This window comes from Gorilla gorilla, chromosome 10 (assembly GCF_029281585.2).
Source record: "Gorilla gorilla gorilla isolate KB3781 chromosome 10, NHGRI_mGorGor1-v2.1_pri, whole genome shotgun sequence".
NCBI classification, from domain to species: domain Eukaryota; kingdom Metazoa; phylum Chordata; class Mammalia; order Primates; family Hominidae; genus Gorilla; species Gorilla gorilla.
In genome coordinates this window covers 49,563,184-49,584,734 of record NC_073234.2, presented here as the reverse complement: position 1 = coordinate 49,584,734, position 21,551 = coordinate 49,563,184, and the positions used below count along the sequence as shown (strand labels likewise).

At 43.5% G+C, this 21,551-nt stretch overlaps 1 protein-coding gene across 8 annotated transcripts in view; it reads left to right on the top strand.

Moving 5' to 3' along the window:
• Nucleotides 1–21,551, top strand: part of SCN8A (sodium voltage-gated channel alpha subunit 8) — a 216,870-nt gene that overhangs the window by 169,771 nt on the left and 25,548 nt on the right. For 6 of the 8 annotated variants that reach the window (XM_063693978.1, XM_063693979.1, XM_055357183.2 and 3 more), the window contains 7 exons: nucleotides 800–973; nucleotides 3,963–4,319; nucleotides 7,152–7,622; nucleotides 8,155–8,272; nucleotides 8,816–8,970; nucleotides 12,480–12,653; nucleotides 18,941–19,063. In XM_063693978.1, coding sequence (XP_063550048.1) covers nucleotides 800–973; nucleotides 3,963–4,319; nucleotides 7,152–7,622; nucleotides 8,155–8,272; nucleotides 8,816–8,970; nucleotides 12,480–12,653; nucleotides 18,941–19,063 — 1,572 coding nt within the window. The remainder of the gene's footprint in view (nucleotides 1–799; nucleotides 974–3,962; nucleotides 4,320–7,151; nucleotides 7,623–8,154; nucleotides 8,273–8,815; nucleotides 8,971–12,479; nucleotides 12,654–18,940; nucleotides 19,064–21,551) is intronic. The other 2 variants (XM_063693976.1, XM_063693977.1) reach the window with 1 other exon arrangement.

The window sequence follows — 21,551 nt, the reverse complement described above, 5'->3', positions numbered from 1 at the left end:
TCTTAAACTCCTGGACTCAAGTGATCTGCCTGCCTCGACCACCAGAAGTTTTGGGATTACAGGAGTGAGCCATCATCCCCAGCCGCCAGTAGAATTTTATACAGGCAGTAAGAGTGAGAGTTGGGAGAACGTGTAGCAACATGGATAGACTTAACGATAAGTGAAAAATCAGACCCAAGATATCATGTATTCTATGATTTTCCAACTCTGTCAAAATACCTGTGTATTTGAAAAAAAAAACCAGAAAGAAAATACATGAAAATGATAGTTGTATGCAAGGTGGTGAGATTATAGATATTATTTCCTATATTTTGCACATTTTGGCAATATTGTATGCTTTTACACCTTGCGGCAAATGTCTGGGTTTGGTAAGATATAATGTCAAATTAGCATTAATACTTTATTTTTCTAATCTAATTATAACGCGAGTGATTTTTTTAAGCAAACATCACAAGTATTATATACATTCAAAATGACTGCTGACCCTTTGAAAGGAGTCGCCTTGTGTAGTATTGCCATTGCTTAGCATATTTTCTCAACTGCACTCTTGAAGAGTTTAAATTGAGTGGTTCTGGCAACAAAGATGGGAACTTTGGGGCTGGGGACTTCATTCAAGAGGAGAATAAGATTTTCCTGCATCAGGTGGGGTGCTCATGAGACATCCGGGTATTGATATCTTCAGATGCAGAATTTAAGGTTAACTCTTGAGATTTCTTGGACATGTTGTATTCAAAAATAATGATAAAGGCATTCTCTTTCTACTATTTCTTTTTCTTACCCCCTGCATCCCCCTATTTAGGTTTTCACTGGAATTTTCACAGCGGAAATGTTCCTGAAGCTCATAGCCATGGATCCCTACTATTATTTCCAAGAAGGTTGGAACATTTTTGACGGATTTATTGTCTCCCTCAGTTTAATGGAACTGAGTCTAGCAGACGTGGAGGGGCTTTCAGTGCTGCGATCTTTCCGATTGGTATTCCATATTTCTCCAATTTCTTTTAACATTTCCTATCTTGCAGCTACTAGAAAGAGTTCTGCATAAATTAATTTGATGATTTAAAAAATATATTAGCTGTATTTTACTCCCAATTCCAGTTATTTGGCTTAGCTACTAAAATACTGAAAACTTTCCTAAAATACCTGATATGGAAGTTAATTGTTAAAAATCAATAAGCAAACAGAAATCAATTTTAAGAAGCTCTTTAGAAAATGCTGCTTAATCTAAGAGATGTCTAAGATGATAAGTGAAAAATAAGACCCAAGACACTAGATGAAGAAAATGAACTCCCCCAAGGCCCAGTGTGAGGTCTAATTTGGGTTTGCTAGTGAATCTGTTTTTTTTAAATCTGAACATCTCCTTGAAATGGCAAGAATTTCTCCTTGTTCAAAGATGACTTTCTTCATTTCTTCTATCATGGTAGCCCTTCCAAAAAATGAGAATAAAATAAGGTTTTTAAATACAGATGGTTCCCAACTTATGATGGCTCAACTTACAATTTTTCAGCTTTACATTCTGCAAAAAAGCAGTGCACGTTCAGTAGAAACCACACTTTGAGTACCCATACAACCGTCCTGTTTTTCACTTTCAGTATAGTATTCAATAAATTACATGAGATATTCAATACTTTATTATAAAATGGGCTTTGTGTTAGATGATTTTGGCCAACTGTAGGCGAATGTAAGTGTTCAGAACATGTTTAAGGTAGGCTAGGCTAAGATGTGATGTTCAGTAGGTTATGTATATTAAATGCATTTTTACTTACAGCGGTTTCAACTTAAAATGGGTTTATTGGGACGTAACCCCATCATAAGTCAAGGAGCATCTGTATTATATTGAAATTAGTTGTTGAACATTGGCTTTATTTTCTCTATCATTAGCTAAAAAGGAGTTTGTATTAATGTATTTGAAGAAGTTAGTGTTTAAGTTACTCTTAATGACTTAAAATGACTCTGAAAGAATAGTTAATGGTATCTTCAAAACAGCTGTCCGTAAACATAAGCGTAAGTGATATCTTGATTAACTCCTCGAGAAACTGAGTTATCCTGGGGGTATCCCACTCAGACAAAGGTCACTACTGCTTCCCTGGCATTAGAATTGGCTTGGGTTTTTCACTCCCTATTGGGAAAATAAGCACTTGGCAACTGAGAAGGTTTAAAGTTTCTTCATTGAGATATTCAGCAGTTCTAAGAAAGAATTGAAAAAAGTGAAACTATTTGTAAAACAGAGATTTCACTCAGTCAAAGTCACAAATAACTGCCAAATTTTTGAAACCTCTGTTTACTACTCTTTGGTTAGGATCCAGTCCACAGTGGACTTTTTTGAGAATAGTTATTACCTAGGTGACAAAAGAAAGGATTGAGAGTAGCCTTAGAACTTATATTCTTAATAAATTAAAAAGCCACTCTGTTGAAAACAATATGAGTGGCCCAGATGTCTGCATATAGGGTAACACCTGGTAAATCTGGAACTCTCTGATAAGATAACTTTTCAATTAAAAAAAAGTTAAAATTGTGCTGTTGCCATCTACCAAAATTCCTATTACATTCTATGTTAGTTATTTGTTAGCATATGACATCTAATGATGATCTCATAATTATAATTTTATTGGCCACACTGCCATAGCCTTTATGCGTTATAATTCTCAGGCTGGGCCAGGCACAGTGGCTTACACCTGTAATCCCAGCACTTCAGGAGGCTAAGGCAGGCGCATCACTTGAGGTCAGGAATTTGAGACCAGCTTGGCCAACACAGTGAAACCCCATCTCTACTAAAAATACAAAAATTAGCCGGGCATGGTGGTGCACGCCTGTAATCCCAGCTACCTGGGAGGCTGAGGCAGGAGAATCACTTGAACCCAGGAGGCGGAGGTTGTAGTGAGCCGAGATCACGTTGCTGCACACCAGCCTGGGCAGCAGAGTGAGACTCTGTCTCAAAAATAAATAAATAAATAAATAAAAAATAACACTCTGTTAGCCAAGATCTTGTGATTATTTATTACAGAATATAGATATTTCATGATTGACAGGTACTAAAAGTTCTGTCCTCTGAATAACAGTATAGGCTTTTCTTTTCTTTTTTTTTTCTTAGACATAGTCTCATTCTGCTGTCCAGGCTGAAGTGCAGTGGTGTGATCTCGGCTCACCTCAACCTCCACCTCCCAGGTTCAAGTGATTCTCACGCCTCAGCCTCCCAAGTAGCTGGGATTACAGGCCTGCACCACCACACTTGGCTAATTTTTGTATTTTTTATTAGAGACGGCATTTCACCATGTTGGCCAGGCTGGTCTCGAACTCCTGGCCTCAAGTCATCCGCCTACCTCAGCCTCCCAAATGCTAGGATTGCAGGCATGAGCCACTGCACCTGGCCAGTATAGGCTCTTTTCATAAGATGACTGATGTATGTGGAACTGCCCCTGTTTGAGAGTTGTGCTTTTCCTCCAAGTTATTCCAAGCATATCCCAACAGTTTTTTTTTAATCAGCCATTGATTATTTATTGGCAAGCAAAATAGGTATTTAGAATTTTTTAATGTTTGCTTTTTTAAGGAGATGGATTTTTTTTTAAACTGTCCTTCTCATACTAGTCTTTTGGTTTCCTACAAATCACATTTTATTTCACTTCTCCTGTGAGAAGTCAAGGGAAAATTAGTAGGAAAGGGATATGTTCATATGTGGGTTTTCAAAAAGCAGACTGACTCAGATCTAAAGTAAGGGACTAAAGCAGTATTCCTGGTTTCTAGTTACAATTTTTTCAACTACTCTGAAATTAATCAGTTTTCCCTTATTTATGTCTCAGTTTCTCCCCATTTAGTCTGAGACACTGTTAGAAAGTCCTGGGAATTTTCCAAGGGTGCTCAATATATTTAATCTGATCTTCCTAATTTTATGTTTTTATTTTAGCCATGTGGTGAGAAAATTGATTGAGTATCATTTATTTTTTTGTTTGGGTTTTTTTTTTCCTTAGCTCCGAGTCTTCAAATTGGCCAAATCCTGGCCCACCCTGAACATGCTAATCAAGATTATTGGAAATTCAGTGGGTGCCCTGGGCAACCTGACACTGGTGCTGGCCATTATTGTCTTCATCTTTGCCGTGGTGGGGATGCAACTCTTTGGAAAAAGCTACAAAGAGTGTGTCTGCAAGATCAACCAGGACTGTGAACTCCCTCGCTGGCATATGCATGACTTTTTCCATTCCTTCCTCATTGTCTTTCGAGTGTTGTGCGGGGAGTGGATTGAGACCATGTGGGACTGCATGGAAGTGGCAGGCCAGGCCATGTGCCTCATTGTCTTTATGATGGTCATGGTGATTGGCAACTTGGTGGTTAGTACTAATTTGTAGATATTTTTGTTCTACACCCTGAATATTCTACCCCTGGCCCAGAAGCCCAAGTCCTTCTACTGCTTAGTCCTTCTACTACCCGTCATGTTTGTTGATTTTTATTCTTTCTTGGCCCAGAAACCCTAAGGTACAAATGAAGGAGAGGAGAGAGATACTTACAGAGTGCCTACTTAGTCATGACCCCCACAACTTGTCAACCCTTTTCCTAGAGTTAGGAAAACAAACTCAGCAAAATTAAGTGACTTTCCCAAATAAATATAGGGCTTGTATTTGAACCTAGACTTTAAAGTCTGTGCCCGTTCGCCTACAGAAGCCTTCCTTTTTCTTAACCACAATTTCTCATCTTTGGTGCTATTGACATCTTGGGCTGGATAATTCTTTGTTGTGGGCTGTCCTGTGCATTGTAGGATTTAGCAGCATCCCTCCTGGCCTCTACCCACTAGATGCCAGTAGTATCCTGAGAGCTGTGACAATCGAAAATGTCTCCAGACATTGCCAGATGTCCCTGGGGGGCAAAATTGCCCTCCATTGAGAGCCACTGCTCTAAACCATCTTAGAGTTTTATTTAATTTATATAAATGACAAATCACTTTATTGCTTTACTTTGATCTGTCCACCTGCTCTCTTCTACCTCTGTCTTTAGAAGAGTCACCAACAGATCTTAACACCTTGCTTCTTAAAGTGTGATCTGAGGACTAGCAGCAACAAGATCACTTGAGAGTGTGTTAGAAATGCAGAATTCTAGGCCCCAAATCAGAACTACTGAATCAGAATCTGCATTTTTAACAAGATCCTTGTATGACTCAAAAGTACACTAAAGTTTGAGAAAGGACTATCTTACAGATCAGGCCCCTAATCCCACCTGCAAGTGTAGGGCAAAGAGGACTGGAAGAAGACAAGCTTATCTGTCCCTTAACATGCTCATCCACATTAGTTCTCTTCCTTTTTCTGCCACAGAGAAGCATGACAGTAAAAGGCTCCTACTCACCAGCCTCTGAACCAGCTACAGCTATTCCGTTCTTCCATTTGACCTACAAAAAAAATAGCTACTGTAATGTTTAATTCTTCCTGTTCTCCATTCCCAGCCACCTTTCCCTCAGTCCTAATCCCTCTAGTCTTCTCACTACTTCAGTGACTATAACAATGGCTTCCCGGTATGTAGCATGATCAACATTTTCAAGCCCTGACTTTGCCACCCTTTCTTCACTCTCCTGTTCTTATTTGTCTCAAAGACATCTCCCCATGGCTGTCTCCAGATACCTGAGCACTTGATAAAAATCAGCTGTTACCACTACCCCCTGATGACACTTTTCAGGTTCCCCTTTGCTCAGTAGTACTTCTGCCCGTCTAGTTTCTAGGAACCTATAACTTTGGAGTATTTTCTGTCTCTTTTCTCTCCACTCCCAGCAAATATCTGATGTGTCTTAAATGCATCTTTCTTCATAGTATTTCTGTGGATATCTTTCTTCATAGTATCTAAGATCTGCCCCTTCCTTTGCATTTCTATAATTCATTCAGTACTTTATAAAAATGTGGTCTCAAGACCACCTGCATCATAATTACACAAGTTTCACTCACAAAAAAAGGCCAAGTCCCAGGCTGTATACCAAATCTACTGAATCCAGATATCTTTAGAGTAGGCTAAGGAAATATTTTTAACAAACGTCCACACCCCTCACTCCCTGAGATTCTAATGCATGCTAAGATTTGGGATTTCTGTAGCCTAATCCAGACCCTTATCAATTCATGCATGTAACAGCCTCCTAACTTCCGCCCTTCCCCTCTGTATGTAGTTAGTCTGAATGACTCTTTCAAATCTCTGTCATCATCTGTGACTCCTTTACTCAAGAACCAGTAGTGGATCTAATTAAATAAAATTCAGATCCCTCAGCCTGGCCTTCAAAGCCCTCTCCAACTCACCCGCATTTTACCAACCATATTCCTTTTTAACTCTACAAATGGTGCAGATAATCCGAACAGTTATAGTTCATTTATTGTTTCCACCCTCCCACTCTGCACATGACTGTTATCTCCTCCTAAAATGTATGCCTTACTCTTCTTCCCAAGTATGACAAAGTAAGGACCAAGTGTAAATCAAGAAGTGAGCACCTCTCCCACTCCTAAAAAGTAAGTCTTAATAAAAATAAATTAATTAATCTTAATGTTCAATGTAGTAAAATAGGAGATTAAAAAAAATAAATAAAGCTTGTATCTGATGGCTTGACATTTGGCTATGCAAAAAATATAAAAGTCACCATCACTGCCTTGCTAAAGCGATTTTATTTTTATAAATGTTAGGAAAACAAAATTTGTTCTTAAAATATGATGACATGAAGTGTATTTCAGTTCTACCTTCTTGGTTTTTTGTATGAAAGGATGGCACTTCGAGCCTAATTTTTTTTTCTGACGTGGGTCCTCTAAAACTCTGCTCATGAATATGTGGCATCTATACACTTTGTGACCCTCCCCAGTAATGTATATTCACCTTTTTATTTTGGGGAAATGTCCTTCCAAAATGGATACAGCCTTTGTTTTTTCTGATTATAAAAGAAGTAATATATTTTTGGGTACATATATATGTATGTAAAACTATAAAAGACCCAAGAAAAGAGGTGCTAAACTCCTTGTATTACAACCAAAACCAAACACATTCCCACCTGGTAACAGGAGCATTAAAATACTACGTGGGCCAAACAACACAACAGAGCCTCTTTGAGTCTGTCACGTGAAGTCCATTGGCTTCCAGTTTGCAACCCTGGGTTCGATGGATAACTTTTCTGCATTTGTTCCTTTTTTCCAATGCTACTGGCATAGGTGCTGAACCTGTTTCTGGCCTTGCTCCTGAGCTCCTTCAGTGCAGACAACCTGGCTGCCACAGATGACGATGGGGAAATGAACAACCTCCAGATCTCAGTGATCCGTATCAAGAAGGGTGTGGCCTGGACCAAACTAAAGGTGCACGCCTTCATGCAGGCCCACTTTAAGCAGCGTGAGGCCGATGAGGTGAAGCCTCTGGATGAGTTGTATGAAAAGAAGGCCAACTGTATTGCCAATCACACCGGTGCAGACATCCACCGGAATGGCGACTTCCAGAAGAATGGCAATGGCACAACCAGCGGCATTGGCAGCAGCGTGGAGAAGTACATCATTGATGAGGACCACATGTCCTTCATCAACAACCCCAACTTGACTGTGCGGGTACCCATTGCTGTGGGCGAGTCTGACTTTGAGAACCTCAACACAGAGGATGTTAGCAGCGAGTCGGATCCTGAAGGCAGCAAAGATGTAAGGTCCCAGCCTAGAAACAGCCTTGATCCTGTGTGAGAGCAAACAGGGTGCTGTCAGCCTTGGGGATTGGTTCAGCTATGGGCTTGGTAGAGAGATTCTGGAATAACCAATTTACTTGGAGAACTAATTCCACCCTCCCAATATCATTCTAGGCCTTTCCTAAATGAGGTGGAATCCTAAGATGATCCTGGACCCACCTCTGTCACTTCTGGATCATCTGGGTCAGAGGCTGGGATAAGCCCTCGAGTACTTCCCTGCCATTCATCCGAGTTATAGCCCTGAAACCAACCTATAGCCGCATTTAGCTTTGGGTGGGTCATTGCCGTCCGTGAGTAGGTTTTGATGTTATATCCCATCTGGACAGAAGTTTTGGGGGCCCGTGGATATGGTTTGCTTATCGCGAGTTGTAGTAAGAATTCTAGAGAAGAGTCAGAGCTGGCCCCTCATCCCCACCAGAGGCAGAGTTCTCAGTGTGGAGTGGGCATGTTGCCTCAGAGCTGCCTGATCTCCCTTTTCCTTGCGTGTCTAGAAACTAGATGACACCAGCTCCTCTGAAGGAAGCACCATTGATATCAAACCAGAAGTAGAAGAGGTCCCTGTGGAACAGCCTGAGGAATACTTGGATCCAGATGCCTGCTTCACAGAAGGTGAAAGGGGATGAGGAACGGATGGGCTTTGGACACTCGTGTTGCTCACAGACACAGTTGTGCCAGGGCTAGTGGTGGGTGAGGGGCAGCTCAGTGGCTATCTTCAAGAACTTTGCTCCCCACCCCACCATTCTGAAGGAAACTTAGATTGTTTCCCCTATTTGTATCTGACAAATATATAACAAGTTTCTATTCTCACACTTTTCATCATCCATTTTCTCTTGGCATCAGCCCAAAAATTTCCATTAGAATGTCCTGTTCTGTCATGGCTGTGCCTGCCTCCTGACTACCCTTTTCTCCTCCCTCTCACTGCTTCTTTGTAGGACATCTTCTTGACTCCTGAGGGCCTTGCCCCATTAGCCTTTGCAGCATAGCCCCAGCCCTGCCACCCTCTCCATTTCTGAATCAGACATTCTGATTCAGCCACTGTCCTCCTGGCTGTGTGGTGGGGCAGCACCTGGCAGGGCCTGGGAGATGGAGGAGAGGGCAGGTCTGGGCGGGGCACGTTTCCACGGTCTGACCCGCCTCTCCCGCTGGTGCCAGGTTGTGTCCAGCGGTTCAAGTGCTGCCAGGTCAACATCGAGGAAGGGCTAGGCAAGTCTTGGTGGATCCTGCGGAAAACCTGCTTCCTCATCGTGGAGCACAACTGGTTTGAGACCTTCATCATCTTCATGATTCTGCTGAGCAGTGGCGCCCTGGTGAGGTCCAGGGGAGAGTGTGAGGAGGGATTGGCTGGGGAAGGGTGTAGAGAAGCCAGTGGGAAAAGGCTGAGGCCAAAGCCCAGTGGCTCTGAAAACAGATTGGCTGTGGTCCCAAGAAGAATGATCTGTTAAAGTGCTTTAGGCTGCTACTTTGAGCCTGTGGGATTAGAATCCTTACTTGTTCACATTGTGATCCTCTTAGCACTATTCCTCTCATGTGTCCCCACTGCCTGGTTTACCCCATCCTTAGCAGCCCCTAAAATGAACTTCCCTCTCTTACCTAATACCCCAAATCTCTTGTTCTTTGCTTTTCAGTTACCCAGGATGGGAGGGGAGGGAGGTGTTATTCCTCCACTTACTGTCCCTTCACAGCCTACTGGATTTAGAGAACCCATGGCGTTAGCAAATGTTTAGAGTCAGATCTCTAGTACAAAGGTTATTTATATTCACATTGTCCTAAGTGCTTATTAATCAGTGAAACATACAAGGCCCTGAACACACAGGCTCCTCCACTGCTGAGACTAATTATCTTGGTATTTGCCTTTATTTTTAGCTGGGTTATAACTGAGGAGACCTGGACAGGGTGTGGTGTGAGGGAGTTGCTTGCTGGTTGAACAGTTTTGAGGACTGCAGGGACTCGAGACAGTACACACTTTCCTTAAGGGAAAGGTGAAGAATGCATAATGTTGAAGTGTATTTAAAGAAGGTGGGCACATTCATGTAGGTGTGGAATCAAAGCTTAATCTGGAAGCAAAAAAAAAAAACATAGCAAGGGAGAAACCCCAAATTCAGTGTTAAAGATTTTGACAGTGACTTGGGAAGTTTCACTGACTTGTGAGGCAGGAGAATAAGAAAAGCTGAGAGAGGCAGCAGTGTGTATTAAAGACAAGCCCAAGGGTGAAGAAGACAGCTTTCATGAAAAGGACCATGGGAAGTAAGGGGAAGGTTTACACAGGAAGCTGTCAGGATTAAAGTAGGAGGCAAAAAAGATGGCTTGGTAGCCACTGATCTGAGTGAAGGAGAGCCAGACCACCCCGCCTGCCCCTGGGCCATTTGTTGCATCAACGAGCATTCACACGACACTTCCTGAGGTGCCGCAGAGGCACCCAAAATGACAGCATGGTCTCTGCCCTTAAGAAAGAGAGGATCAGACTAAGCCGAGTGATTGGAGAAAGGCGTTTTATTATTGCTGTCATTGTTGTTCTTCAAATCTAGTAAACAAAAATCTAAACAGTATGACCCATCATTTGGCTCTTCTCTTTCCCATCTCTACAAAAAAGAATAAAGCAGTAGTGAACTAAAGGTTTTGAATTTTCTTTACTGCTCACCTTTGACAGTTTTTATTTGTCTTAATGATTAAGCAAAGGATATTTGGTTCAGTACCTGCAGACCCTGTGCAACAGTAGGCATGAGATTTAAGAATAACAAAGTGGCCTGGTGCGGTGGCTCACGCCTTAATCCCAGAACTTTGGGAGGCCAAGACGTGCGGATCACCTGAGGTTGGGAGTTCGAGACCAGCCTGACCAATATGGAGAAACCACGTCTCTAGTAAAAATACAAAATTAGCCGGGCATGGTGGTGCATGCCTGTAATCCCAGCTACTCAGGAGGCTGAGGCAGGAGAATTGCTTGAACCTGGGAGGCGGAGGTTGCAGTGTGCCGAGACTGCACCATTGCACTCCAGCCTGGGCAACAAGAGCGAAACTCCATCTCAAAAAAAATAATAATAATAATAACAAAATGAAGCCACAGCTAAAATGTCCAAGAAGAAACTAGAACGTGGTTACAATGGGACTAAAGAGGGTGGGGATTAGGGCCCTCAGTGACATGAGATCAGTCTTGGGCATCTCACATACCTTGGATTATAGAAGGGATTTCCAACAGATGGGGTTAAGGGGAAACCTGACATGGAAGCTGTTGTCTTTTTGATTGAGCAAAGGGGATTTATTTGCACCGAGACCCTGATTAGAACTGTGGAACCCATGACCCCTGTCCCCCAACTGCCTGTTGATGAAAGTGGAGCCGGGCACGGTAGCTCACACCTGTAATCCCAGCACTTTGGGAGGCTGAGGCGGGCGAATCATGAAGTCAGGAGATTGAGACCATCCCGGCTAACACAGTGAAACCCCGTCTCTACTAAAAATACAAAAAAAATTAACCGGGCGTGGTGGCTCACGCCTGTAATCCCAGCACTTTGGGAGGCTGAGGCGGGCGAATCACGAGGTCAGGAGATTGAGACCATCCCGGCTAACACAGTGAAACCCCGTCTCTACTAAAAATACAAAAAAATTAGCTGGGTGTGGTGGCATGTGCCTGTAGTCCCAGCTACTTGGAAGGCTGAGGCAGGAGAATGGCGTGAACCCGGGAGGTGGAGGTTGCAGTGAGCCGAGATCGCACCACTGCACTCCAGCCTGGGCAACTGAGCGAGACTCTGTCTCCAAAAAAAAAAAAAGAGAGAAAGTGGAGCACCTGATAGCCATGTGCCTCCATTTTGGAAGGTGAGGCTGCAGACAACCCAATTCTATTCTTCTGGAGCTGTTCAGAGCAGGCACTTGCCATTGTATCACAGAGGACTTCCTCCCCACCTCCACAGGTTTTCCTATGCTTTAGGAATTCCCTCCTCTTGGCACCATACCTGTATAGTCCACCACTCTGCAGATGGGAATGCTCACACCACCTTATAAGGGATTATCCCATTCATGAATGCCAAAGAAATAAAATAGTGATAAGATTTTCTTCAGCTGAGTATCTCCCACCCATATGACCCTCCACCCATACTGTGGTGTCAAGGGACTACAAGGAGGAAAGATTTTGTCATGTCTTTTATATATAGTATTGGTGAGGATGTGGAGAAATTGGAACACTCATATGCTTCTGGTAGGAATGTGAAATGATGCAACCACTTTGGAAAACAGTTTGGCAGTTCCTCAAAAAATTAAACAGTTACCATATGACTCAGCAATGCCATTCCTGGGCATATGCCCTAGAGAATGAAAGCATGTCTACCTAAAAACCCATACACAGATGTTCGCAGCAGCATTGTTCACAATAGAAACAACACACATGTCCATCAACTGATGAAGGATAAACAGAATGTGGTATATCCATATATTGGACTATTACTCAGCCGTAAGAAGGAAAATCTAGAGAGAAAGTAGGTGAGTGGCTGCCTAGGGCTAGGGGGTTGGGGGTTTAGGGGGTGATAGCTAAAGGGTGTGGGGGTTCTTTTGGAGGTAATGAAACTGTTCTAAAATTGATTGTGGTGATGGATGCACAGCTCTGAATATACTAAAAGCCATTTTAAATGGCTGAATTTTATGATGTGTGGATTGTATCTCAATAAACCTATATAAAATAAAAAGCCTGTGTAGTGGGGGAGTAAAGCGAAGCAGACAGGGAGCTGATGACAGGCCAGCCCATGTGGGAGGGCTCCCTGAGGATAGCAGTGCTCCCTGTGGCCTGCTTGCCTTTAGGCACTGTCATAGGCAGCTGCTGCCTCTCTTTTAGGCCTTCGAGGACATCTACATTGAGCAGAGAAAGACCATCCGCACCATCCTGGAATATGCTGACAAAGTCTTCACCTATATCTTCATCCTGGAGATGTTGCTCAAGTGGACAGCCTATGGCTTCGTCAAGTTCTTCACCAATGCCTGGTGTTGGCTGGACTTCCTCATTGTGGCTGTAGGTGTCTTGCTTTCTGTTTCCCACCCCTTCCAGCAGGAACACAGAAACAGGGGTCTCTCTTTTTCTAATGGCAGTAGCTGCCCTGGGCCCAGGTTATAGATCAAGATGTAGATGTAGGTGTGGGTAAAGTTCCTTTCGTAGCACTGAGATCTTCATTTTAGGAAGGGGAACTCTGAAGTCCCTGCATTTGCTCCAGGGGGACTAACCAACCAACTCTTTAGTCTGGTGGGTTTGGCTTAACTTAGATTCAGAGATTAGGAGAAGTGGAACCACTGGTCTCAAAGGCCCTTGTTATTAGGCTGGGGACAGGAAAGTTCTTGCCCCAGGCCAGCAGGATGTCTTCTTTTTGTGGCTGGGAGAAGGGGTGAGAGAATGAGATGGGGGCTGCTGGGACGAAGGTGGTAGTGGGATCTCTGTGGTCTCTCCTGCTGACCATTCCCATGAACTCTTCCATCCAACTCAAGTCTTGATACCAGACTCATCCAAACAAGTCAGTTTATTAGGTGAGGGGAGTTCATACTGAAATAAAGTACCCCCTTCTTCCCACACGTTGCCATTCTACAGTGATCATGAAACTTGAGAAATCCTTTTTTCCTCCAGGTTCCAAGACTATCTCCGAGGTTTGCTGGCCATGACCTCCTGTGTTTTTTCCAGGTTGGAAGTGACATCCTCTCTCTCTCACCCCACCATCACTTGTCCCTTGTCAGCTTTACTAAGGATGATGACTGTTCTCTTATTCTGTGTAATAACTAAAGCTTCTTTCTTTCAGCCAAATCAGCATTTTAAAGAAAGGATGAATGGGATTTGTAGGACCAGGGCCTGTGGAAAATTTACTTCCTTCTGAGGGCTGTTAAGTGCCAAGAAAGTAGAACGGTGGAGACTAGACTGGTCATGTAGAATGCAGGTTTCATTGGCTGCATGGTGAACTACCTGTAGAGTACCTCTGGGATCCAGGATAGAGCAGCATAGAAATCTCTCTGATGGCAGGTGCCCAGCACTGAGCCATGATTTCTGCTCTATAAATGGATTTCTTTTCCAATACATTGTCTGCAATTTCCATGGTTAATGACCCCCTTCCCAGAACTGTCACTGTGCCCTCAGTTGCATCCCCATTTCCAAAAACCAGCCTTTGGGAAATGCCTAAATGAGGTGAGGACCCCAGCCCTAGAGGGTACCAACGTGAGACCCTCGCAGCGAGAGATGTTAGCATCCCTCCAGCAAGTGTTGATACCATCCTGTGGTGGAAGGACCTGTACCCCCCATAGACAGAAAGCTGGAGCTCTAAGACTTAAAGAATGGGATTGAGATAAGACCCAGAGAGCCAAAGTGAGACTGGGCCAGTTCTCTTTCTGGAGAAAGGGCAAGTGCCATACAGTCTTCATTTCACAATAGCTCCTCAGGACTACCTGGCGTCAGGTGAGACACCTGAACTCAAACTGGTACTCCCAGCTGCCTGGGGAGGCTGTGATTTGAAACAGAGCTTCCCCACCATGACCTACCCTCACCAGAACACGTTCTTCTCTTTTCCCTAGGGTGAGCTACCCAGAATTTGAGGATATTGATCAGGTATCCCACATGCCCCTGCTAAACAAATAAGCTGCTAAAGCACTAACAGTCCTACACATTAGCATTTATTTATTTTTTGAGATGAGGTCTTACTCTGTCACCCAGCCTCAAGTGCAGTGGCACCATCTCTGCTCACTGCAGCCTCTGCCTCCTGGGCTCACACGATCCTTGCACCTCAGCCTCCCGAGTAGCTGGGGCTGCAGGCACACACCACCATGCCTGGCTAATTTTTGTATCTTGGGTAGAGATGGAGTTTCACCATGTTGCCCAGGCTGGTCTGGAGCTCCTTGGCCTCCCAAAGTGTTGGGTTTATAGACATGAACCACTGTGCCGAGCCAGCATTTATTTCACAAACGTTTTTATGACTTTTTATACGCGAGGTGGAAGGGGGTAAAGAGCATAGGACAGGCATGCAGCCAACTGACACTAATTCATAAGCTCCTCTAGCTTTTGGGGGTTGCTTGATCATTACATTACTGTGGTGCCCAACTGGCTCCTGTGAAGACCTCTGTGCCAGTTATTAGTAAATAATATAGTTGAATGCCATTATCTGTGTAGAATTGCTCCAGAAGCAATAAGGAGAAACAGAGGTTATCCTTGTTGCAAGCATGTCCCCAGCCCCTGGGGAGCTTACACTAGCTTCCATAGCAACTATGGCCTGATTCCAGGCTTGTGCTAGGTGGGGGGACATTCCCAGGCCATCACAGTGGCTCCAATCGCTGCCACTTTTGAATTGTGGATGAACAATTAGTCTTGGACTGTCACCTGAACAGCTGGAACTGCTGGACTTTTTGGTGTCCATTTGAGTGAAGTGTCTGATTTATTTGGCATTTTAGAACATCCAGAAGGTTAGGTCCTAACTTAGCACCGTCCACTGGTGACTTGATGTCTGAGTCTGTTACTCATCGCATTTGTTTCCCTAATTGATTTTCATTCTTCCTTGTTGCCCCTTAAAGCTGTGAGTAGTTTTCAGAGTCATGGGATTATCCAGATGACTTCCAAGGTTAATTCCTTTTATTTGTAAGCCGTATGAGTTCCCAAACAAGGAAAACATTCTGTTTTGCTCAGGTCCTTGGCTGCATTGGAGATTGTGTCCTATAAAAGAATTTTGGCATCTTTTCCCCAGGACATTTATCCCACTGTATGTGGAGATCAGCAAGCCTGTCAGTTCCGGAGGTGGGGACTTGCAGAAACTACTTGCCTCGGCCTGAATTCAGACTGCTGAAAACATTCCCCGTTTGAAAATATTCACATCATTTTGGAAAAGTCACCTAATGTCTTTCCCCCTTTTTTTCCAGCCTGTAACCATAGATGCCCTGGATTTATTTATTTATTTTTTCATTTTTAAAATTTTTTTAGGTAGGTCTCACCCTGCTGCCCAGGCTGGAGTGCAGTGGCACAATCATGGCTCACTGCAGCCTCAAAGTCCTGGGCTCAAGCAGCCTTCTCACCTCAGCCTCCTGAGTAGCTGGGACTACAGACACGTGCCAAGGTGCCCAGCTTGATGCCCTGAATTTGATGTCTCCTCAATTCCTTTTTTTTTGTTGTTTGTTTGTTTGTTTTAGGTTTGATTCTTTCCTTAAAGAATACTTTAAGCAATGTTAGGATTATCTCCAGGAGGGGCTTAACAGAGACTCAGAGGATTATAAGAGAGCCCTCAACTACTAAAGAATAACCCAGATAAGACCCTTATTGATCCTGTCCTGGGCCAGATTAATCAGCTGAGTAACAGCTTATCTGCCAGCAACATTTAGAGCCAGCCACTGAATTGGGCTTTAGACCTTCTCCTTCATTCTCCACACTGTGGGCCTATTTGTTATCAGATAAGTCACCCACCCTGAAGAGCTGGGATCTTCTTACCTTATATGGTGCCTATAGCCACTCAAAGCTTAGTTTCTTGCAATCTTTACCTGACAAAGTTTCGTAAGATGAAGCTGACCCAGGGGACTGTTGAGTCCAGGTACTTGGTTGAGAAAGAATAGCTTCCCTTCAGATATACTTATTAAGGCCTCATGAAGAATCTGGCAACTTTCAATTCTTTTGGAGTTAAGAGTTGGCTGCACTTGGCAATAATAGGGAAGTAGATACCTCCATATAAATTCTTATTGATAATGATGGATGGACGGAGAGAAAGGGATTAGTTGGTGCTACTATGTTCTAGATAGGGCTTTTGTGGACCATAATTTAGGCAGACATTGAACTCTGGACCATCTGCCTTTTCATGAAAATTAGGGTAGCCTAATAGGGCAACATTTACTTCCAGATTTGCTTTGGACATTGCCCAGGGCTTCAGAGAAGATAACTACACTGGTGGATTATGAGCACATGCGTAGATCAAGGTCCATACCCCTTTTTATTTTATTTATTTATTTATTTATTTGAGATGGAGTTTCTCTCTTTTTTTCCACGTTGGAGTGCAATGGCACCATCTCCGCTCACTGCAACCTCTGCCTCACGGGCTCAAGCAATTCTCCTGCCTCAGCCTTCCAAGCAGCTGGGATTACAGGCATACACCACCACGCCCAGCTAATTTATTTTTGTATTTTTAGTAGAGACGGGGTTTCACCATGTTGGCCAGGCTGTTCTCGAACTTCTGACCTCAGGTAATCCACCCACCTTGGCCACAACGCCCGGCCACACCTGTTTTTAAATCGAAACCTTTAAACCTGCTCATCCTGACCCTTGCTAGGTCATACACCTTCCGCTTCTACCCCCTGCCAGTCATGCTGCTTAATTATAAATGTCTTCATTTTCTTAAAAATTGTGTGTGTGCAATTCACAGACACAGGATCAAAGAATTAAAGCCCTAGGATAGAGATAAAAAGCAGCAAATGAAACTAATTTGTAGATTGTTTCTTTTTTTTTCCTCTCTAAATTTTCTTTAAAATATCATCAATTTAAGTAAGCTAAGCTGATCTGCCACCACCACTTCCCAGCAGGAAGAATTTAAGAGCTGTTGATGGAAATATCTTAACCTATCCTAGAATTTGTGTTGTAAGAAACCCGGAACCCAGCCAGGCATGGTGGCTCAAGCCTGTAATCCCAGCACTTTGGGAGGCCAAGGCAGGCGAATCACCTGAGGTCAGGAGTTTGAGACCAGCCTGGACAACACAGTGAAACCCCATCTCTACTAAAAATACAAAATTAGCCGGGCGTGGTGGCACATGCCTGTAATCCAAGCTACTCACCCAGGAGGCTAAGGCAGGGAGAATTGCTTGAACCCAGGAGGTGGAGGTTGCAGTGAGCCAAGATTGTGCCATTGCACTCCAGCCTGAGCGACAGAGTGAGACTTTGTCTCAAAAAAAAAAAAAAAAAATAGAAACCCAGACCCCAAACATTCAGGAGTTTGACTAACTAAAGGTATTTTTAGGTCTGCTCTCCCCTGAAGAATTCTGTAGCTCTCAGCTCAGGCCCAGGAAGGCATAAATGTAGTTAGCATGGTGTTGAGAAAGCATCGTGGTAACTGCTCTGAGAGCTCTGGTAGAACAAGGTAAGTTTGCCTCTGGCAGAGCAGGAAAGTGTTTGACCATACGTCTAAGCCTGGAGGTCTGCAGGCTTCTTCCCCCTGGTACGGCAACATATTCAACTCTGGATTGTCCAGATAGTCCTGTTGGAATGTTGTTGTGTAACCTGCCCACTGGGGACGTGACCTGTCTGTGGAAGAAAAAGCATTGGCCTGGGAGTCAGGCAGTGGAGGTCTTTAATCTTGGCTGCAGAACTGCCAGTGTAACCCTGGGCAAATTCTTGTGTACGGGTCTCAATTTCCTCATCTATCAAATTTTTTTTTCCAATAATTCTTCCAACTATTATTCTAATGATAAAAGTTATAGAAGATTGACATGGAAATGACAGACCTGAGGATAATTCATTTTGGACTGTTCTGGAAGGAAAGAATGAGAATTATAAGGAAAAGTGTGGATTCAGTTGTCCAGACTCACCCAAGTTCTTGTGGCCATGGAGGGGTCCTGGTTATAGTTAAAAGTCAGAAGATTATTATAGTTAAAAGTGAGAGATAGAAGGATGTATTTAAAAGATAGAGATAGAACTCACTTAAGCGAGTTCTCATGGAGCCACAGTTCTTCTTGGGAACTGCAAGTCAGCCATGGTACTTATTGAACGTTTTCATTGTTGTTAATGTCGTGACGCATCAGATTCTCAAACAAATGGTTTTTTGTCAACCAGGAGTAAGAGAGCTTGTCCCTCTTGGAAAGCCAATTGTGAATGAGCTGAGGAGGGGGCAGCTTGTGTGGAGTATGTGTATTTATCTGTATTCTTTTCCATAGGTACCATTAAATTTGTCTGGCTTAATTTAATGGGGACTTCTGGGACCTGCAGAGACTGTAAAGGGCGAGGGTAAGGCTCTTGTCGTCTGTTCAGGCTCCTCTCCTTCCAGTGGAACTTCCTCACTCTCTCCCTCTCCCGTCAGCCTCTCCCCTTTTCCAACTTGTGTGTATGTTCTACCGCCTTCTCGATTTTCTCTTCCCTATTGTTTTTTCTTCTGCCTCTCAACCACCTTTCCTTCCAGGTCGTTTGAGTCAAGTTGAAATAGGCAGCTGGTGTTACCCACTTCCTCTACCTGGGGGGCCCAATCTGTGTCTTCAGTGCTAGGGGCTTTATTCTAACACTCTGGAACCTCTGTTTTCTTTCTTTTTTTTTTTTTTTTTTTTTTTTTTTGGTTACCTTTTTTGTTTTTGTTTTTCTCTTCTGTTTCTGTGTAGGTCTCTTTAGTCAGCCTTATAGCTAATGCCCTGGGCTACTCGGAACTAGGTGCCATAAAGTCCCTTAGGACCCTAAGAGCTTTGAGACCCTTAAGAGCCTTATCACGATTTGAAGGGATGAGGGTAAGATACTAAGAGCAGCTGATCCTTCTGCATGCCAGTGGAAACTGTTTAAGCATGCTAGAACTGATCACATGGTGGAAAGATCATTCAAACACGAATTCTGTGATGCAGCTGCTGATTTGATCCTCCACTCTCTCCCCTACACCTGCCCCGTGCAAAGGGGAATTGCGTTAAGCTGCCTCATCACATTAATATTGGCCCCACCCCCAACAACATGCCATCGCAGAACATGTTAACATTGGCTATTCTCATTTGGCCTGGCTTACCTGTAGCACTCGGGGCGGCTTTCTGGGCTGTTGATTTAATAGGGAGAATCACCAGGTGCAAAGAAGGGGAATTGTAACCCACAGACCCACTGAAAAGCACAAGCTTCAGGCAGGGAGAGTGCTGTGTAGGGGAATCAGCCAGGTGGGGACTGTGGCCTTGGGGTCACTGAGAAAGCAGCTGAGAATGGGCTTGAAGACATGACGGCAGGCCTGGAATTGGGGATGGAGCAGAATTTGGCATGGCCCTGGGAGAAGAAATGCTTTTCTTTCTATTCAGATTCCTCTTATTGCACCTTGTTGTTCTCAGCCCAGTCCCATATGGACTGGCAGCCTCTGTCTGATAGCAAAGCTTTTTTCCTCACCCCCAACCCCTCTGCCCATGCTGTATGGTCCCCTAACACTGCCAAAATGACAACCAGGTATGATGCTAGATGACTGAATATCAGCTAGTTCTCCTGAAATTTCTTGATACCTCCTATTCCTGCTTTGGTGATACTCCACCCAAAACAATACAAGGTGTTGTCACCCTACCAACTTAGAAACAAGGTGCCTTCTTGGTGCCATTTTCTTGTCTCTTTTGGTTTAAACAATTGTGCGTGTGCGTGCGTGCACGCGCACACACGCGCACACACACACACTAAAAAGTCAATTTCTTAAAATCAAAGGGGCAACTGGCTTTGGTGGTAATAGTTGTCCTGTGGTGATCAGAGAGAGGTCTGTTATACTTAACGAGACCAAGAAAACTCGCTTCAATTCAGATGTTGAATACATGCAGGAGAGCAAACCAGAGGATATATTTTTAAATGTGCAAACGTCAGAATGTAAGAATAAAAATTAAACTGTTACGATAGTCTACATGAAGCAAGACCGATTGGAAAAACTAGATACCAGGACAGTGCTGCTACATTCATTCCTCATCTGTGATCCCTGGCTGTTACTCCATGAAGCCACCCACAGTTGTATAGGAAGATGAAAACTTAATTGGGACTTGGGAATTTTATTATGTTAATTTATCCAGACAAATGCTTTTTGCAACAAATTCATGTTTCTTCTGTAGCACAGTCACAGTTTGGTGTACTAAATGTAAGCTTTCTGCAACTCTCCTGAAACCATCTGCAGGAAGGGCAGTTCCACAGTAGTGCAAATTTATTTTAATTTTTCAAGAAACTTGGGATTTTAAGACTTTGTCCCACAGATAAGAGAGGTTTTAGAATGTGCGCAATAAGGTCATTGCTATGCTCAGGCTAAATTTAGGAAGAAAGTTTATTACACAAGATTCAGTGGTTCAGACAGCCACGGTGAGATTGAAAATGTGGTTAAAATGTTCTTCTCTGCTCCCTGCACCTTTGCACGTTTTCCAGAGGGAGCTAATAAAATGTTTTAATAAACTATACTGGTTTTGTTATAAAGTTGATAATCCACTTTGGTGACTGAAAAACTGAGGACAAGATGCAACCAAAAAAGTCCACTGAAGACAGTACTTGTCCTGAGCTCCTCCGCATCCCCTTACGGTGATCCCTGATCTTCCAAAAAGAGATTGGTAATACCTGAAGAAATCCCCCCATCCCCCTACAAAAGAAATGCCCATCTGACCCATCTGACGCTTGTTACTAACTATTTCCATCTAGATGCTCATTACTGTCAGTCCTGTCCAGGCAGACAGAAGCAGTCCTCATGGCCGCTGAGGCCAGTTTGCTCATGAGGCAGTTACTTGAATAACCTGGATACAGGAGCCGTTTTGGGAGCCACACCTCTTCCCTTTAGCTGCCCCTTCTTTCTGTACCTTTCCTGGACCCTCAGTTTCCAGTCCCCTAAAAACTTTCATTTGTCAACTTGAAAGTAGTTTAGGAGCTTGGAGGTCCCGAATGAATAATCAAAACAGTAGATAATTTTATTTGAAAAGCATTACGATGTTTTATTTGAAAAGCGTCTACATCAAGATTTTTTTCGGTAAGATAATATGGTCAAGAACAAGTTTGAACCCAAAGCTGGAATTTAAAACAATAAATGCATTAAGGGAAGCTTTGGAATAAGAGTGCCACCTCATTTGATTGACTCCAGCCAACTAACAGACAGTATTGACCATGGCTGGTTGGGCAGGTGAAAAGGGATCAGGGATCCATTCCTGCCCTGTGGGTTTCCTAGCCCTTCTGTGGGAGAGTAACTGCAAGAAGAAAAGATTGGATTTGGCTAAGCGTATAGTAAGTCCCCCAGTAATAAAC